Source organism: Abrus precatorius, unplaced genomic scaffold, assembly GCF_003935025.1.
Source record: "Abrus precatorius isolate BTA unplaced genomic scaffold, Abrus_2018 Scaffold10, whole genome shotgun sequence".
Classification (NCBI taxonomy): Eukaryota; Viridiplantae; Streptophyta; class Magnoliopsida; order Fabales; family Fabaceae; genus Abrus; species Abrus precatorius.
This window is the reverse complement of record NW_020874292.1, coordinates 27,439,486-27,458,884: the sequence shown is the minus strand read 5'-3', so window position 1 is coordinate 27,458,884 and position 19,399 is coordinate 27,439,486. Positions and strand designations below refer to the sequence as shown.

The window sequence follows — 19,399 nt, the reverse complement described above, 5'->3', positions numbered from 1 at the left end:
GGACTTATTTGAACTTCAAAAGGAAACACAGGGAAGTGAAGCAAGAAAAGTGAAATCAGTTTCCCCATCTTGCTTAATCACAAGTTGCCAAACTGGATTTATCTCACGTGAGTTACAATTTCACTTTAAGTAATTTGTAATCATAAGAATCTTAACTAGGCTTAAAAAATAAAGAAAGATAAAAAATAATAATACGGCCTATTAAACATGAGAAGATGACCAAGGAAAAGATACAAATACATGCAAAATGACAACTGGATTTTTTATTTTTTTTTCATTTTACTCTTATGTTTACTTCAAAAATATATTTTATTTTTTATGAATATTTTACATATAATTAATAAAAAAATTCCTTTAAATTTTAATTTCACTGAGTATTAGTATATAATTTGATTTATAAGAAAACTATCAAGAAATCTTATTTCATGATATTTGCATAAGATTATTTTTCCTTATTCTTAAACAATTTCTGTCATTGATCAATTTCTATAACAAATTTATGAGTAAAAAAATGATATATTTCTTTAATAGCCAGCAACATAATCTACTAGAAAACACTACTAATGAAACCGTTGGAAAAATGTACAGTGCAACTCATTAATGTAGTCTTGTCAGGTGAGTTTGGATTTAACAATTTTTTTTTACTGGCAATGCATATATTTTAACTGAATATCTGGTGTTTTTAGCTGCCTACTAATGTTTGACCACCAACAATCATCATATGACTAATTGGCTATTCTATTTTGAATTAAATTGGAAAGTATGCATTACATTGACAATATAAACAAAATAAAAATAAAAATTGGGCTATGGGATAAGCTTTTCAAACCAAACATATCAAGGAAAGGACATGTTCAACCTTTGCTCTAGGTCCAACAATATACATGCATATGTATTAATTTTAAAATTTAATTTAAATATACAATATAAAATTTTTCACACTATTATCTAATTATGAATTTATGTAATAATTAATATAAAATTATATGATATATATTAATTGATTGATAATGTAAAAAAAATTACATTTACTATATGTCAAAATTAATATAATGTTACAGATTAATCCGCCGCCACTCCCTAGTTAATTGTACATATTGTTATATTTATTTTGAAACTGATTCTGTCCATAACTTTCTTTTGATTATTTTACTATATATTCTTTATCTTTTTTTTAAAAAATATATTCTACTATTGATTATGAATTATCATGAGTAGCATGGTACTAGTTTTGGAATTGACAATATTTATAGAATTTTTTACTTTATTTTGATACAGATCTATCAACTTTTGGTTTTTGAAAATGTTTATATTCTTTTCATATTTATATCTCCTTCATGTTTTTATTTTCTTCATATTTATATTTCTTTCATGTTTTTTTTACCCAAAAAAAATTTTGGTAGAGCGTGTTAAATCTTTAAAATGTTTGCAGTATTTAAAGGCAAATAAATCTTTAAGTATAGTGTCATTTGATAAGTCTCAAATTATGTTCTTCAATTTTTTCCAACAATTAATAAGAAACTACTATACTCCCAAGTCCCAACTTCAACTGATATTTTGAACATTCATAATTTCTGTGTTTAACTTAATACATTTTCTTTCATATATGAATGAACAGAAATTTTGTTATGGATAGGCAACACTTTGTTTTGCTATTAAAGTCTATGAAAATTCATACACAGGATAAACTCTACTATTATTTCTAAATTTGTTTAAACTTAGTGTTCTATGTATCCTATTCAGTTTCTTATAAATTCGCGAACAAAATGTTTCTGCTTTAGAAATCAGAACATAAGTTTAGGATAAAACAGGAAGACAGAAAAGGGCATTGCAACAATCATGTGTAGACCAACTTCGGGACTAAAGCAATTGTAGCACAATTATGCTTTAGTTGGTTATTTCCCATGAATATTTAACGAATCTAAGATGGCCTATTAGAAATGTATCCTCTTTGTGCATTTCTAAGCTACATATGTTGATTAATCGAACGGAGGCCCAGCAACTTTTTTAGCTGCATAACTTTATTACAAGGAAGCATGACAATAGAATGTGTTTCCAATTACTTACTTATCACATATATTTTGTTGTACAAGGCATAAATTACATGCACTATAATATTTAATAGAATTGACACGAGATTACTTTCTCACTTGCTCTAATTGTTTTGATATACAAAATCCTGTGGGAGTCACTTAGTTTAGAGAATAGATTCCTGAAAGCAAAAAATTAACAAGATTCAGTATAGTGGGAAGGAATGATGAACATATTCAAAGATAAAATCCAGGTAAAAGGAGATCTCTTATCTTTGTGTTTCTATGTTATTTTCAACAATGTGATACTGTTTGAACAGGCATGTATGCACATTATATCTATGATGATAGATGATATCCTGCTTAGTACTTAGTTTCACAGAATGTGATGATATAATATGTTAAAAACATATTTACCAGGCTATCAATTGAGGACCTCAGTACCTTGGTTCAGATCACCTTACCCAAATCTGTTATAATATATGTATTGTTATAAATATCAAACACAATTACCACATTGCAGTGAAACATTTTGTAATTTACAGAAGTATGTGAAGCACTATTTTCTAAGTACAAACATGCCTGTGGTGCAGTTGAGAACAAATCAACAGAGATAACTCTCTGAATCTTTATACAAAGATCTATTATTACATATATAATTTAGAAGGGTTAAACAAAAAAAGGTGTCCGGTTCAGATTGAATTGCAGTATTCCTAGTGCACAAAGGTTGCACAACTTAGAAAGACAACAATAGAAGTGTAAAAATTGCATAATTGTCTTAAACAAACATATTAAAATGAAAAGGGCAATACCCATTAAATAGCAATTATACCTACAAAGAAATTCAATTCAACCATGGATGAGGTAAGAGCCAGAGTGCACACTATTGCAAGGCATTGGCACCAGCCACAATTTCCAGTATTTCACCAGTGATCTTAGCCTGACGTTCCCTATTGTAGATAATGGACAAGTTCTTCTTCAACTCTACAGCATTATCAGTTGCATTGCTCATGGCACTCATTCTAGCAGCAAGCTCACTAGCAAGTGATTCCTGCAATGCTCTCAATATTTGGCTGTTCAAATATAGAGGCAAAAGTGCATCAAGGATCTGAGCTGGGTCCTGCTCAAATTGCAAAATTGGAGAGAAATCTGCTGTTTGAGTCCTCACTGTGTCTCTTTCCACAGTTAACTTTCCTTCTTTTGTTGTTAACCTGAAGAACTCATCCTCAGCAGCATCCACACAAATACCATTCACATCACATATCTCTCCTTTTGGTGAGAGTGGAAGCAAGGTGTGAATTACAGGATCTGACTTCACTAATGACACAAACTTAGTATACAAAAGTTCCACTTTATCAACCTCTTCACTCACAAACAGTGAGAAAACATCATCAGCAATTGCTTGAGCCTCTTTAGCAGTGGGAAGTGTACCACCTTCAAGAAACCTATCAACCGGTATGTAAGGTCTACGAATGAAATAAGAGTTACCCTTTTTGCCAACACTGATAACAGTGTATTCAAGGCCAAGTTCCTTCAACTCAGCAATTCTAGTCTCAGCTTTCTTGATGATTGCATTGTTAAAACCACCACAAAGACCTCTATCTCCAGTGCAAACAACTAAGGCCACCTTCTTCACAGGCCTAACCTTAGTGAGAGGAACATCAATATCTTCAGTTTGGAGCTGCTCATTGATGTTGTAAAGGACTTCAACAAGGGTCTCTGAGAAGGGCCTGCCATTAACAACAGCTTCTTGAGCTCTTCTGACTTTTGCAGCAGCCACAAGCTTCATTGCCTCTGTGATTTTCTGGGTGTTTTTCACAGAATCAATACGGGTTCTGAGCTCTCTAAGGCCACACTGAATTGGAGTGATAGAGGATCTTGAAGGGGTGAAGGAAGATGAATTTTGTGAAGGAAGCTGAAAAGGGTTGAAGACAGAACGGAAGGAGAGGTTGGAGGCATCAGATAGAGAAGGTTTGGAAGACACCAACATTGTGAGATTGGAGCAAGACATTGTTTCAATGAGGTTCAGCTTTTTTAGGCTGTGCAATGGTTAGATTGCAGTAGACAAAGAGGGTATGAGATGTGTGGATTTGATTGCTTTATTTGAGATGGTTGTGTTTTTTTACTTTTGGGTTTGTGAGGTCTTATCCTCTCCTCATAGCAATGTGTTGCGTTGGGTTGAGATTGTGTAGTGCCATGGAAGTAACAAGTGGGAATGAGTGGAGGTAATGAGAGGAAGTGGATGAGGTTTTGGGATAACGATTTTGGCCGTTGGTGGAGAGAGGAGATTGGAGATAGGCCCTAAGGGTAGCTCTTGTGGGTCCAATCTGATGTGGCTTCTTTTGAATGGTGCTGAGTGTCAAGTGTCAACTGACAAAGGTATATGCGGCTGTTCGAGTCATGATTCCTTCTGCATTTTAACTTGGTTCATCTCTGTTCTCTCCCACACCACCTCAATTTATTTATTTGTTTAATGTCAGTGTCTATGTTTCTTAGTGCATGTCAAAATGTAAAAGATGCAGTGAATGAGATTACATGGAAAAATTAAGAAATGTTATTAGAGTTTACATAAAGATGCACCATTAAATTTAAATGAATTAATCTTCACACGTTTTGGTACGTGTTTACTTCTTTTTAGTGTCAAAACATCACAATTATTGGTCGTCAAAATAAGTGTTTACTTTTTTTTTATGTAGTTTATGTGATAATAAATTACCTCACTGTCAATAATTTTAATCCTGTTTCTATGTAATATTCTTTTTCCACTTTTGTCTAATATTAAAGTAGTTGTCAAGGTATTATTTTATTTTGAATTTGAATCAATAAAATTGAAACCCCGATTTTAAAAGCCTTCTTATTTTAGATTTTTTTTTTTTCTTCATTAATGTTTCCTTCCATCTTATCAAAACAAACAAAGGCAATAGTCGATGAATCACTACCCCTTTGACAGTTTTTTTTTTTGGTGAAGCAATACCAAAAACAAATGAATTAAAGCGTGGAAGTTTGTGCTCCAAAACCTGAGGCTACATGTTTCATTAAAAAAAAACACCTGAGCTACATGTATTTATTGTATTCTCAATTTATATTTCTTATTCAGCGCTTATATTATTCAAAAGGTTTCTACAAATATTTTCAATGAATGATGCAACACACACATGAATTAGGTCTAACTCTTTTGCGTGTCTATTTCTTATATTTCTAATTGAAAAATAACACATCAATGTAAAACCCTAACTAGCAAAAGAAAAAGAAAATGTTACTTTTTACTTTTTAAAAGAAAAATTAACGATAATTTCTTTTTTTCAAAAGTAAAAGAATAGAAGGAAACAAGACTAAAGTGATTACAATCCACATGAACATTAAAGGCAATACAGAATCATAGGCTATTTGATTGTTAAACTACAGCTAAATAACAACACTCATTTTTTTTTTCTTGGTTGCAACAACACTCATTTGTAATTCATGGGTTGCTTCACGAATTTCGGTTCATGAAAACCAGCATTGCCTTTCCCACTTGCTCGGTAACAAGGCATTGCCTTTTTAAGCTTCATACAATACCTAGACTCAGTTAAAGAACTTGCTCGATTTAAAACAACAAGTAATAAAATTACTACTTCAACAAAAGTAGCGCCAGAAAAAGCTGCGCAGGCAAAGGCAAGTTAAATGGATGACTAGCCCAAGTGTTCTTCGCACTTTTTTGAATAACTTCTTGGGATATAAGAATTAGTGAACCATAAAGTTCTATACAATTCATCAGTTTCACCATGAACAAGGAGCCAACGGATGTCCCGCAGTATAAAAAAATTTGTACATGATATATTCACTGAACTTGAGCGAATCAGACTAATTTTGCCCATGACCTCTCACAAAATATTTACAAAGACAAAATATCACTTCAACCTTTGCCAGTAATTGTACAAATCTGAAGTCTCAATTCTTAGTGAAGCACCAAGAAAGTGAGCCCCGTTAAAAGATTTGGGAGAAGGGGGGATAAAGGGACTGTCAATTTTCCTTCTCCTGTAGCACCTAAGCTTTGATTAACTGCCACTCAACATTTGGAAACAATATTAGATGCCAAACCCATCGTCATTTTCCATCTTTGGTTAGTCCAGATGGTGAATCAATCAACCATGTTCATCATTGCCATCATGGTTGAACTTTTAACAGTTCCATTTGCCAGAACACTTAAATCAACTCTCTTTATGATTACCATCACGGCCAGATCTTTGAACAGCCAATCCCATTTGCACTCCATTAGCCAGAATACTTCAATCAACCGTCTTCATGATTACCATCATGGCTTGATCTTTCAACAGTCAATCCTATATTTAAATTTGCATTTGATTTGCCAAAATGCTTCCTGGGTTTTCGTGGTGTGGTAGACCCATGACAACCTAGACTTGATTGTTGTACCACATCTGTGGTATGTCTCTCCTCTGTGACTGCTTTACCAATTGAAATTTTTCTGGAAGCAGGAGCTTCACCAACCTTGCTCTGTTGAAGCACAGCCTTTGAGAGTACATGATTATCTGCTGTACACGAGTCTAAACTTAACCATGAGGAACTACTTCTGTCATCCTGTCCCTCACAGGTGAAGGCCATATTTAGCGTAGTATTATTTGGAAGGAGGCCATCATCAACTTGAGTATCAGAATTGGACCTTGGTTCAAATGGGTTTTTGCTACCCGCCATGTACTTCACAATATCTTCTTCTGAAGAATTTGGGACCTCCTAAAATCAAAGTTAAAAAAGGAAGGTTAAAAGGGGAAAAAAATATTTCTATATGAATTAGCATAATACAAGAATAATGGGGTGTTGAATCTCAATATCTTCGATTCTTAGCGTGATACAAGATTATAAAGCAAAGAAAAATGACCAACCACTAACTAGCACAAAGGTTCTGCCCTTCTATTGAACTACAATAGTAATACAGGCTCATAATGCATCAGATGGTCATGAACCAAGAAGCAACCAAAAAAATAGGTAATAGATTAATGAAAAACATATCTACTGAAGCATGAAAAAAAAGTCAAAACTGAAGCATTTTCATGCAGCAAGGAGAAGTTTATAATGTGTAACCAGTGAATCATTCAGCTATTTAGAGTTTAGACATGGCTTGGCCAGTATGGCGGAGAAGCAGATAACTGATAATGATTATATGAATCTCAATTAGCCTGACTTAGAAAAGGGTCGTCATGTAGCCACTCATCGACTGATAAAATGAATTACCATCCAATGAAGGCACCACAAGAGGCAAACAAGATATAGTCAAATTTCGAAAAAAATGAACGCTACCTGGAAATAGAAGTCAGCCCTTCCAATGCAACGCCCAAACCAAAAAGTTGACTCAAGTCCTTTCTATGGTAAATAGTTCAACTCAATACCAAAAAAAAAATAAAAAGGTACTAAAATAATTTTTTCTCGCAAGTTAAAATTAATTTATATACTTCAAGTTTTGGAAAAATTAAATATGAGAACCTCTAAAAAAATACAAAGCATAAGTTGATATTAACTTATGGGAGAGATTTGATTCTTTTTTTTTTCCTACTTTTTTCTTCTGTAAGTATTTATTGAGAAGTTTGTCCAAACTAAGCTAAATACACATACAGACACACATGATTGAAAACTAAGAGCAAACTAAAAAGATAAACCAAATACCTTATTTTGAACCTCAAGAGCTTGTTCACAGCCAGAACCATCCTCTCCTTCAGAATCGGCCATCTCTTCACACTCAAACTCTACATGCTCTTCTTCAATATCTTCCTCAGAATCACTTAACTCTTCCTGTTCCATCACTATCTCAGGATGAGACTGATCACCAATATCATCTACCTCATATCTGGTGATGTTATCATCAGGAACAGCCAAAGGAGCACCTGAAGCAAGCTCATGGCTGCTAGCAGAAAGATTTTCACCACCCTGCTGACAATAGGCAATGCTATTCTCTTGAGGTTTCATCGTTGTTCCACTAATTGCAACAATTTTCTTGGAACCTATTGGATCATGTGCCTTTAGCTGTCTATTTTTCACAGAACTCTCCCTTCCAGACCCAGAACTTAAGTGAATCTCCAAGTCAAGTTCATTGGATTTTTCATTAAAGCCAGATGGTCTATGGGCTATAGCTGGCACACCACTATTAACCGGTGACTCAGGCTGAATGGCATCAAAACTGGTTTTTGATCGTGTATCATTAGATTTCTGCAGAAGTGGATGAAAATCAATGCCTCCTGACCTTAAAGTGAAATCCTTTGACTTCAAGGACTTATTAGCATAATCAATGTGGCTTTGTTGTTGTGAGCTATGGAAGAGACTCAGATTTAATTGTGGTTGGCTTCCAGAAAAGAAGGCAAAGGAACTAGAAGTTCCAGAACTAAATTTCAATGGATAATAAGGCACATTGCCATCCTCATTGACCTGGAACAAGAGAGGATGCATCTGAAGATCAGTACAAGTGCCTTTTTCTGCCACAATAGATCTGCCTTCAACGGTTCCAGATCTCTCTAATTGAGAATCTGGGACTCTGTCTGTCTGTCCTGGTCTTGCACCTTCAACAGGACGAATACTTTCAAATTTTTTGCCACCATGAGGAACTTGAGAAGCAGAATTATCTTTTGTACTAGCAGCTACCACACCTCCAGGAGGATAAATCTTAGATGTTCCACACGGAAACCCTTTAAAATCAGTTTGAGAAACTACACGAACAGATGGAGGGAGATTTACCGGGGGCAAATCTGGTGCTAATTTCACCAAGTGAGCATTATGTACCTTCCGAGACCTATAGGGCCGACAATAGTATTTGGAGCTAGAGGTCACCTCAAAAACTGGTTTCATAGGATTGATGGTACTACTAGCACCTTTAATGCCATTCCTCAAATCAGACGTAGCATGAAAAAACTGGGGAATCTTAGATATAGACGGAAATGCTGACCGATTACTGTTTTGATGTGGAACTTTTCCACTTAAGCCATAATCATGAATACCTCTATAAAATTGACTATCTTGAGAAATTGCATCATGAGCAAGGTTTCCTTCTCCAGATGCAATGGAAATGCGATCTGAATAAGTAACAGTAGATGCATCTGGCCTCCAGTCAGCCAGAAATGCCTGGTGGACATACGGAACATCTGAATAATCCATGCACTCTGAACCAGCAATTTCAGCATCACAATCCTGCATGAAATTTCAAAAAGGCCAAAAGAAGTAAATCTCAAAATCAGTGAATTCCAATCCTCAATGACCCATAGAAAAGCCAAGCTAAGCTATGTGCTCAAACTTGGCCATAGGCCCATAGTGCACCGAATAGATAGATGAAATGCTCTGGGTAGAAGTGAGAGGTTGTTTCTTACATGTCCAGTGCATAACTAAGAAATGTTGGAAACATATATAACTATATAAGTACATTTATAAGCACACCATCAATTTTTTATGCTTTATAATTTCTTATACGCTGTTGGTGCATGTACATATGAAAGAGGATTTTATAAAAGTAAATTAAAAACTGTTAATTGTGCATCTGTATGTTACTCGCCCTGAGAAATTCAGGTAGTTAACAAAAGCAACATTTAAGATGACCATAATGGCAATTCATACACAGGCAAGATCCATGAGATAAAATTTCAACATAGGCTTCTAAGCTTCAGACAGTAACAGACCTCTTTATCAGATATTGCTTGCCAACTCTCTAATGCAGCAGCCTTCAGCTTTCTTCTTTTTGACTCATACAATCTTCGCTTCTCCCTTTTTGATGCATCTACTTTGTATGACTTTTGAGTCCCAAGAGCAATGCGCCACTGTCGTGGAAGCAAGGATGGATCTCTATGTGGCACAATATATTGCCATACTGACATCCAATCGAATTTATAAATCTTAAGTCCCTGCGTATTTTTGGTCATACATCAGCAAGTTATATAGCAGAAAATTTTCAAATCTAGAATTCAATTGATTACATTACCTCTTGAATGCATGCCATCTCCTCTGCAGTCAATGGGGAGGTTTTCATTCTTCGAACTGCCTGTATAGAGAAATCAGGCAAATAATATCAAGAATTATTTAATAAAGTTACAGAGTATAGTATGGTTCCATATATGCTATATACATATATGCTATAAAGTGGAATCATCTGAGATAGGCCAAGAAAGAGCATTAAAAACCCTGGAAGGGAATGATTATATTTGACTTGGATCTCTAATTAGAGTTTAAAATTTTGGGCACCTGATAACTTATCTAGCTTTAATTGTTGATGTGTGTGTCACTTTGAATGATAAAATAGGGAAAAGTCACAAATCTTCAACTTGCAATTCAGACAATTGCCTTCCAATTCATGATTTGACAACCATGCATCAAAATAACTAAGATTCACATACACAACAATTGGCTTTTAGCAATGATCCTACATGCTAAGATACAACACGTGAATGCTTAGAAGTGGGTAGGAAAAAAAAATGAGCTTTCAAATTTAAAGTATTTAGCCATCCTATTTTTTTTAGGCAAGTTGGTTTTAGATTAACTTGGTCTTGGCAATATCAGATCTGACTCTGCCTTCTGCATTTCTTTTACTTTGATAAATAAAAGTTTAGGATGATGAGAGGCTCTCCTAATTCCATGGCAAACCAAACAACCAACCTCAGTGAGGATTTACGTTGGAATTAAAAATTCCATTAACTACATGACTACATGGAATTCCTAGATTCAAACCCAAGTCATGCAGCTGGCATAACCAAAAGGTTGTCCAGGTGAGCCAACCCCCTTTCGCTGCCTGATGCATATTTTACCTGTGCAACTATTGAGAAAAGATTCTCCTTCTTGGGCATCATTTTTTGTCCAAAAAAACTCAATATCCTATGCTTAGGAGGTTATAATTTACAGTTTCTCAGTCGATTTTATAATTCAAACAAACGTAAAGGAATTGAGTATTGACATGCAATACAAGACCAGGATAAAATAATACAACTATAATAATACCAGGATAAAATGTTATAAAGCATTTGGCACCACTGTTTTCAATTTTTGTCCATAATAAGAGGGTAAGAGAAAAGGGAGGAGAGAATGTCTTACAACTATAATCAATGTCCCAATATTCTTTGATTTCTAAAATTCATTCTTTACATAATTAAACACAAATAAGAAAAGATATATACAGCATTTCATTATACAGGATTAGTATATAAATTTACCTTTATTGGATTCTCTAATGCTTTTGAAGAACAACGGTTTTTCTGCCTGACAAAAATCTGTAACCAGACCATTCCACATCATATTAGATAGGCAACAAACTTAACCACCACAAACTTAACCATTATATTTTAAAAAAGGAATGCAATTCATCATCATGGTGACTCTTCAACACCATGCATCAACCCCACTTGAGCACAAAAATGCTAAAGGTTGGGTCCTTAAAATAATAACACAATACTAATACATTAAAAAAAGTGTATTCAGGACATTACTTTCACAACCAAGAATGTATTTGCCCAATAGACGAGTAAATCAATATATATGGCCATCTTTAACAACTATTAAAACCAACTTTCCAAAGCTGTAAACACAGTTTTACTGTCTTTACTGACAAAGTATATTGTTTTATCTTGAAACATGCTCGTTAGAGCCAAAAAAACAGTTGTAAACCGCCAGGCACTAACTCATTTACTTTGTTCTTTATCTTTTTCTTACTTCTCAGCCTAAATTTCAAGAAACCTCGCAAGAAGTTTAATTAATCAAACCTATAAATCACATAAATAAAATGAAAATGCTTCAACAATCAAAATACCCTCCTTCCAAAAGAAAAAACTGTCCTTATAAAAAAAATCCGCTATGGTAGTTACCTGATGCGTAGACTTGCAGGGAAGAAAACGTTGTTGAATTGCTTTCCAATCTGTGTTATATTCCATTATCCCTAGGGCTAGTAATCTGCAATTAAATCAAAAGGAAGAGATGTGAACTCCATAAAATTGTCATAAACAATGACGATGAAGGTATTAATAAATCCAAAAAATGCAGACTATCAAAGTCAACTATGATGAGAAAATGATTTGATATGTTAACTACGGTAGAAATTAGTAAAGAATAAAAAAATGTTCTAAGCTCCAACAAATAAAACAAAGCTAAAATGAGACACAGAGGCAAAAACAAAACAGCATCACAATGTCAATTTTTAATTGATCTCACTGAGACCAGAATAGGCTAGGACACATTCGGAAGCTATATTATACATCAAAAACAAAAGAAATTATTTCATGATAAAAGAAAAGATTCTCATCAAAAGGAAAGAGTACAAGGGTACAAAAAAAGAGAAATAAGAGAAACATGCTTGAACATACCCTCTTGCAAACACATACTCAAAATTAGGACTAATAAATATTACCTCTGTTCCTATTTATTTATCCAAATAGAGAAGCAAAAAATGTGTTCTTATTTATTTGTCCATGTAGAAGTTAAAGACCAAAATAATTGTTATTTTTCTACTAATATCCTTTTTGTCTATATACTATTTAAGTAGTTCAAGAGTCAAAAGAAAACTCATTGATAAAGGATAAATTAATAAGTTTAGCAACTAATAATAACAAAATAATTGAATTAACTGTGGAATTTCTTCTCTCTCTAGACAGATAAATAATAAAGGAGGTAGTTTCAAAGAATAAACATGTAGAGCGTCAAATTCAAGGGAAACATGACAAGATTTCATAGGAAGATAAAATATTGAGGTAAATATCTTCACCATAGACATCACAAAGATTAATTTTATGCTTTTCTTATGAAAAGAAAAAGCTTATTCATAGACATAACCAACTAAAGCAAACCTTGACACCTAACTGGAATTTCTTAAATTACTAAAACAAGCATAGCATAATAACTTAATAAGCACTTGAATATTCATTTGAGAGAAAATGGACATGTGCAGTAGAGTCCTGCTAACTTTATCAATCTTCATTTCCTCAAAAACACCAATGACCAATCCAACAACCACAACAATTAATTTAACCTTGATATTAGCATTCAGCATAAAAATTAAACAAACAAAAGTGTTACATCCAATGTTGTCAAGATCAGGATCTTACCTAAGATCGGAAGAGGGGTAAAAAATTGTAAATCATGGAATTGTAAGATCCTACTGAATGTGTAAAATTATATTTAAAACATATATATAAACATAGAAAATTACATGGATAAAAAATTCATATCTAAATTACCTAATTTAGTTAAATATAAACTTAAAAATCCTATATTTAAGATTCAATATAACACATAATTAGTTAAACTATCCATGCTGAGATTAGAGAACACATAATAAAAAATATATGGAAGAATATTTTTTTAAACATTAAAAAGACAAGTTATCCAACTTATATTACTTTACAATAAATAATACTGAAGTATTAGCTCTAGTTAACAATGTTTGGATTTATAGTTAAATAGGTGAAACTTAGATGCTTATAATGTTTAATAGGTTTTTTTATAAAATATGATATTCATTAATTTTTTAAAAATTATTAGAAAAATTAATTTTATACCATTTTACATATAAGTTAATGTCTTATTACACTATTTTATTTTAATATATAATATATTATTAATAAAGTTGAAAATTAATTTTTATAAAATTATTTTTAGGTAGTTACACTAGTAAAATGTTTATTTAAATTAACCTCGCTCACATATTTATATTGAAAGGTGTATTTATAACAAGATATATAAAAATTCATCTCTACTGCCATATGCGAAACAAAACTGAAACAATAGCTCGCAATGTATCTAGAGAATAAAAAACACCCAGAAAACATGAACCACCAATTGAAATAGGCAAACAGCAGCTCAAGAAACACCAAAACAGAAAACACGAACCACCCACCCAGAGAATACCTGCGCCCAAGGAATGCGAACACAATGCCTAGAGAATGTAGACCACCCACGCAGAAGCATGCCCAAAGAATGTGAACCACCCACGCAGAAGATCCCATTACAAAGCCACCCACACAGAAGTACAAACACAACGGGTCATTATATCCGACTCCAACACCGGGATCAAATCAACGATCCCACGATCTTACAAGAAAAGATCACGATCCCCAGCAATCTTGACTAACTACGATCTTGTTTGCAATCTAAATCGTGGAGGTTGAGCAAGATCACAAGATCGTGCGATCTCACGATTAAGATCGCGGTCTTGACAACATTAGTTACATCTAAGTGCCATGATATGTTGCAAAACATTGATCTTAGGCAAGTTTTAATTAGAAATTTAGGCTTTATTTAGGAGTTTAGTGGGGAAGGAAAGGGAAGAGTTTAAAGGAGAAAAAAGGAGAGGAAAAAGGAGGGAGAAGAAGATTAAACCCCTCCCTTGTTAGGACTTTGGATTTTTAATATTAAGAAGGAAGAGTGATAGGAGGTTTAAGTCTATAAATGACATTATACTTTATATCTTTTATTTATATTTTTTTTATTTTTACAAAAAATAAAAAATAAATACTTTTCTTTTTCTAAAAATTAATAATTTTTAAATTAATATTTTTATTTTTTTATAAATTTTTTAAAAAAATTCTCACTTAAAAAATAACATTTAAAAAAAAAGTTAAAACCTTAATCATGAAAAAGTATGAGAGAGAAAACATTCAGATTTAAAGAACTCAAAATACTAGCATTGAAAGGGCTTTGAAAGGTTTAAAAAAACCCCCAAACCCTTTCCTTCCTAATTAAGTAACTTCTAAATAAGAGTTAATCCCTCCCTTCCCTTCTTAAACACAACTCTCAAACATAGCCTTAAAGATTTTCTGAGATTTCATACCTCCAGGCTTCAACTCATGCAGATTTAAGAAGCAACATTAAACATAGTTAGCAGGATTGGTCATTGGTGTTTTTGAGGAAATGAAGATTGATAAAGTTAGCAGGACTCTACTTACACATTTCAGAAGCATAGCACATTTCACAAAAACTTGTTAAACATAGTTAAGTCGAAGATGAAAGCTCAAAAGTATTCTGAGATTTAGATCTTCAGCCTATATACCTATCTACATACATGCACACACATAAATGTATGTAAACCATAGTAGTCAATAGTGCCCGCTATTGCGGAGGAGCGGAGCGAAGCGGCAGGTTGCCGCTATAGGGAGCTTGTAGTGTTGCATTTCAGTGGAGCGGCTATCGTGCCGCAAATAGCAGCCAAATCGCGAGAGAATTGCAGCCATAGCAGCCGCTATTTCATCCCTGGCCAAAACCCAACTTTGCCCTCGCTTTCTTAATGTGGGACATCTTTAAATGGGGGTAAACTTAGAATTTTGCCTCCTTTTACATTTCTGATATCTTCTTCCTCACGAGCCCTAAGTTTTCATTTTCATCTCTCAGTTCTCTGGTTTATTCTTCCCCATCTTCGTTCTTTGCGACATTCTCTTGCTTCTGGTGTCCTTCTTCATCTTCGGCGAGGCTTCTGAGGTGACAGAGTCGTCCTCCGGTTATCTTCTTCGTCTCCAGCAAAGCTTCTGACATAACTTAGATGTGTTCCGGTCGTCTTCATCTCCGATTGTCTTCTTCAACTCTGGCGAAGCTTCCAATGTGATCCAAGCATTTCCAATCATCTTCTTCATCTCTGATAAAACATCCGACGAACCTGCACATTTTCTAGTGACTAACCAATTCTCTGCTTTCTTATTTCCTTATCTATTTTTTATCTCGTCTCTATTTTTTATTTCTCTCTATTTTGGATATTATTTTTATATTAGGTATAATACTTAGAACTTCAAAATAGCAGTCATCCCACTATGCCGCTATAGCGTTTTTGGGGTCGGCCGCTCCGTGCCACTATTCAAGATTGACTACTATGATGTAAACAGAATGAATGATAATGCTAAGTAACAAAATAAAGATCAGCATTTTCATAGTAAACCATTTAATACAGTTGACTTGCAGAGGAGGATACTTGCAACTTACTCATCCTCTGAATCAGTGAAAAGTACCCTATTTACAACTGCTGCCGGGGGTGGCTTATGTGGGAAGAGTGCCGGATTGAACATGGACATAAATCTTTGAGCCAACTTTGCCACTTCCTTCGGTACCAAAGCAATTGACTGCTTCTTTGTACTTTCAACAAGCATGGCAGCCAATGTTTTCTTAGGTTGTTGTTGACCAGGTGAATTTGTGACTGCATTTACTACTCCAGAGATGGTTCCACTTGAAATTTCATTGTTAGGTTCAGCAATTGTTGAAGAAAACGGAAAGAGAGGTTCCATTTCAACACGGGAATCACAACCAGACTCAATGTATCTCCTTCGAAACTCTTGGGCAGCTGTAAAAGGAATTTCAAACCAATGCATGAGTATGCAGAAGTCATTCTTATGAACTAGTACACTGGTTCAGAATGGAAAAGCATGAATAAAACTGAAAATCTTTAATATTGACCTACCAGAATAAATGTCGTCTACATATCTTCTGACTAAATTAAGAGGAGAAACATCCAAAATAGATTGTACAGGGCCTCTTACAAAAGGAACCCAGAAAGAACCCTCAGTATCTTGCAAACAACTTCTTTGCCTGTTCAAACCTTCAGAAGTATTCTGATTGGATTGAGAAAAGCTTCCGTTATGTGCATCTTGTGGAGAAGTATATTCCATGTTGCACTGGCCTGGGACGAATTTGGAGATTCCATTGGACATAGATGTGCAAGCAAAAGATGGGGTAAAGCAAACACTAGGATATGGTGCTCTTTTCAAAGCTAATACTTCATCACGTTTGTGAAGCATCTCAGAAAGCAAACCTTGAACCTGAGAAGCAACCTGGTTTTGGGAGGGTTCAAGAACCAACAGAGAAAATACCTGAATAAGAAGTTGCACATGCTCATGTATCAAACAATGCAATTGACCAATTTGTTCGGGAGTAAAGCCATTGACAAGACCATTTCCGGAAGCAGAAGACTGAAAGCCCAGAGTACCCTCAGGAATCAAACCTTTCCCTGAAGCTAGGGGTCCATTAAGCCAATTAGGCAAAATGGGGCGCAGTGGCCTCTTGACTTCTCCTAATGTTTTCTTCTCACATTGAGCAGAGGTCTTTTGGCGCTTATTTTGCCTAGTCTCAGGTCGTCGTCCAGCTCCATCATACTCTTTTCGGGATTTTACAGCTGCACCATCATCAGCATCACTTTCCAGTAATTCTTCTAGCTCTATCTCGAAGTCTGCATCGTTATCCTCATCTTCGTCATCAAGATTCCCATTTTCATGTGTTGAAGGACCATCACCATCCCCACCCTGTAATACAGCTGCTAAAAATTTTCTATACTCTTCTTCATCATCAGCATTTTGAAGATCATCATCATCATCAGTCTCTTGAAGAAAAGTCTCAAGCTCATCAAGAGTAAAACTTGCAAGTGAATAACGAGCTCTAGTGCGCATACAGATAGCATCCTCATTATCTATGTCTATTACTGGACTTCGAGATCTTTTGTTACTTAGTTCTCCTGTTCTAGAACCATTACCATCAGTCACACTGGTTTGGTCACTGTGCCTCTCTTGATTAGCTTCTGATTGAGAAATCATACTTGATGATTGTAAAATAATTTCCTCCTCACTGTGTTCAGTATCTACAACAGTACAGATATGCTCCTTGGTAGTTAGTTTTGGTAACTCTGAATCCGCAGATGGTCCACTATTGACAACATTACCATCCAAACCATCAACTTCAGAGCTCAAACTTGAAGATGCTTCTTGCGAAGGAGTTTCCTTTAGAAAAGGGTTAAAATCTGCATCTTCATCCTCTTCCTCCTCCCCTTCCTCCCCTTCCTCTTTATTCTCCTCAGGTTTCAAAGTCCTTTCATGGCTGTCAGAAGAAGAGAATACATTCTGATTCATAGCAGAGCCAATTTTTGCTGACTCTGAATTTGAACCTGAAGGCATCTTAAACAAACAATATATGACTAGAGTTTATTCTCAATATCTTCAGAGACATTCAGAAGTATGTCTAAGAGGAAGTATCCATAAGATGGAAGCAGAAGAAATGACTAGAGATCCTGAAGAAGAAAGCAGAGGTAACTGGTAAGTACAAAACTCAAGAGGGTGTCCAGTGCATATGCATGCAAGTGCATATGCATGCAAGTACTTATGCATGCATTTCTAACTCACATCACATCTAAGATGACCTTGAAAGATTTGAAATCTAACCAAATACTGGTTTTATTGAAAAATCAAACAAATCCAGAACTAAAATTTTTTACATTCTGTAAATTTATAATTTCCCAGAAAACTAGTTTATATCCATTCTTATCAAGCATATAAAAATTATGACGAGGACAAAAGGATATTACAATTTCATAGTTACATACCACAATATACCTTTAATGAATTTATCGCATTCCAAGAGAAAATTTAAGATCAACAAAATATACCAACAACTATAAGTATAACCACTAACAACACTGCAGAATAGTGTAATCTGTACACAAATTATGGTGCTGCACTTGCTTACTCCTGCGGCACCCTCCCCTTATCCTTTTTTTAGAGGAAAGAACTAGACTTATCCCCTCTCCCAATAAGAAATTAAGCATGATATAACAATCAATAATAAATAACCCCATTCACAACCACCAAGTATCGAGTAAATACACGTACTTAACAATGATACTTGTCTAAAGAAACACAAACACTTCAAAGCCTAATAATGCCCACAAGCTACAACTCTCAATGTCCAACGAGACTTCGACAAGGATTGAACCCCATTTTCAGACTACCAACAGAATCTCATAATTAACAATGTGATTTTGCATTGGTAAAGAAATTAACTAGAGAAAGTCAAGACCAAATTCTAAAATCCAACCAACGCCCGAATTGTGATCAATAATAATAATAATAACAATAATGAAGATGTTAATTAAAAGAATTGCAACAAGTGAAGTTGCGCTGCGACTTACTGAATTGAAAACATGGCATCAATTCAAGAACCCTAACAACCTAAAGCAAGTTATAGCAACCCAAAGCAAAGGCAAAAAGTAACCAAATTAGAGGTGAGGGGTGCACGTGAAGAAGCTAAGAGTTGCGTTGGTGGTGCAATGGGTGACGAATATGTTCTGCAAAATGAGCGTCCCGTGGATGAAGAGGTCGACAAAACAACGAGCGTACGAGTACGATGCTGTCCTGTCCCTTCTGAATTTACGGTTTTCTTTTCTCCCTCACAAACGGAAATTTTTTCCTATTCACTCACTGTTTGTTTTCTTTTCTTTCCCTTGTGATCTCTACACAGCCTTCACCAATTCCCCTTCTCCCTCCTCAGATGTTTGGTGTTTTATATATGTTTTTAAACTAAAAAAAAAAAAAAAAAGCAATCACACGTTTTCCTTTTTAATTTTAAAAATTAGGGCCCTGAGTTACCACACAAGCTTAATTATAATTTTAGTTTCA

At 34.5% G+C, this 19,399-nt stretch overlaps 2 protein-coding genes across 6 annotated transcripts; both read right to left on the bottom strand.

Moving 5' to 3' along the window:
• Positions 1-281: 281 nt before the first annotated feature.
• Positions 282-4,223, bottom strand: LOC113862366 (ATP synthase gamma chain, chloroplastic). Of its 4 annotated transcripts, XR_003504453.1 has the most exons (3): positions 2,863-4,213; positions 2,448-2,500; positions 1,880-2,212 (listed from the first exon to the last, which is right to left on the bottom strand). XR_003504453.1 is itself a non-coding variant. In XM_027495465.1 (2 exons), the coding sequence occupies exon 1, from the start codon at positions 4,039-4,041 to the stop codon at positions 2,914-2,916; it is 1,128 nt and encodes a 375-aa protein (XP_027351266.1). In that variant the 5' UTR covers positions 4,042-4,213; the 3' UTR covers positions 1,892-2,212; positions 2,867-2,913. The 4 variants fall into 4 exon arrangements, 1 of the variants encoding a protein (XP_027351266.1); XR_003504451.1 differs by lacking the exon at positions 2,448-2,500 and having other exon boundaries at positions 282-2,212; positions 2,863-4,223; XR_003504452.1 differs by lacking the exon at positions 2,448-2,500 and having other exon boundaries at positions 1,892-2,212; positions 2,843-4,213.
• A 1,474-nt stretch (positions 4,224-5,697) lies between these two features.
• LOC113862330 lies at positions 5,698-19,193 on the bottom strand. Of its 2 annotated transcripts, none has more exons than XM_027495421.1 (9): positions 18,913-19,193; positions 16,420-18,015; positions 15,948-16,302; positions 11,852-11,936; positions 11,204-11,260; positions 9,982-10,041; positions 9,683-9,904; positions 7,689-9,200; positions 5,698-6,761 (listed from the first exon to the last, which is right to left on the bottom strand). In XM_027495421.1, the coding sequence occupies exons 2-9, from the start codon at positions 17,900-17,902 to the stop codon at positions 6,303-6,305; spliced, it is 4,233 nt and encodes a 1,410-aa protein (XP_027351222.1). In that variant the 5' UTR covers positions 17,903-18,015; positions 18,913-19,193; the 3' UTR covers positions 5,698-6,302. The 2 variants fall into 2 exon arrangements, with proteins under 2 accessions (XP_027351222.1, XP_027351228.1); XM_027495427.1 differs by having other exon boundaries at positions 5,824-6,608.
• Positions 19,194-19,399: the final 206 nt, after the last annotated feature.

Excerpts from the sequence above, each read along its gene's own strand:
- LOC113862366 (XM_027495465.1), bottom strand. The coding sequence starts at position 4,041 with ATGTCTTGCTCCAATCTCACAATGTTGGTGTCTTCCAAACCTTCTCTA.
- LOC113862330 (XM_027495421.1), bottom strand. The coding sequence starts at position 17,902 with ATGCCTTCAGGTTCAAATTCAGAGTCAGCAAAAATTGGCTCTGCTATG. Across the intron at positions 11,937-15,947 it reads TTCACTGATTCAGAGGATGA|ATTACTAGCCCTAGGGATAA; the intron begins GTAAGTTGCAAG and ends ATTTAATTGCAG. Across the intron at positions 6,762-7,688 it reads CTCTTGAGGTTCAAAATAAG|GAGGTCCCAAATTCTTCAGA; the intron begins GTATTTGGTTTA and ends CTTTGATTTTAG.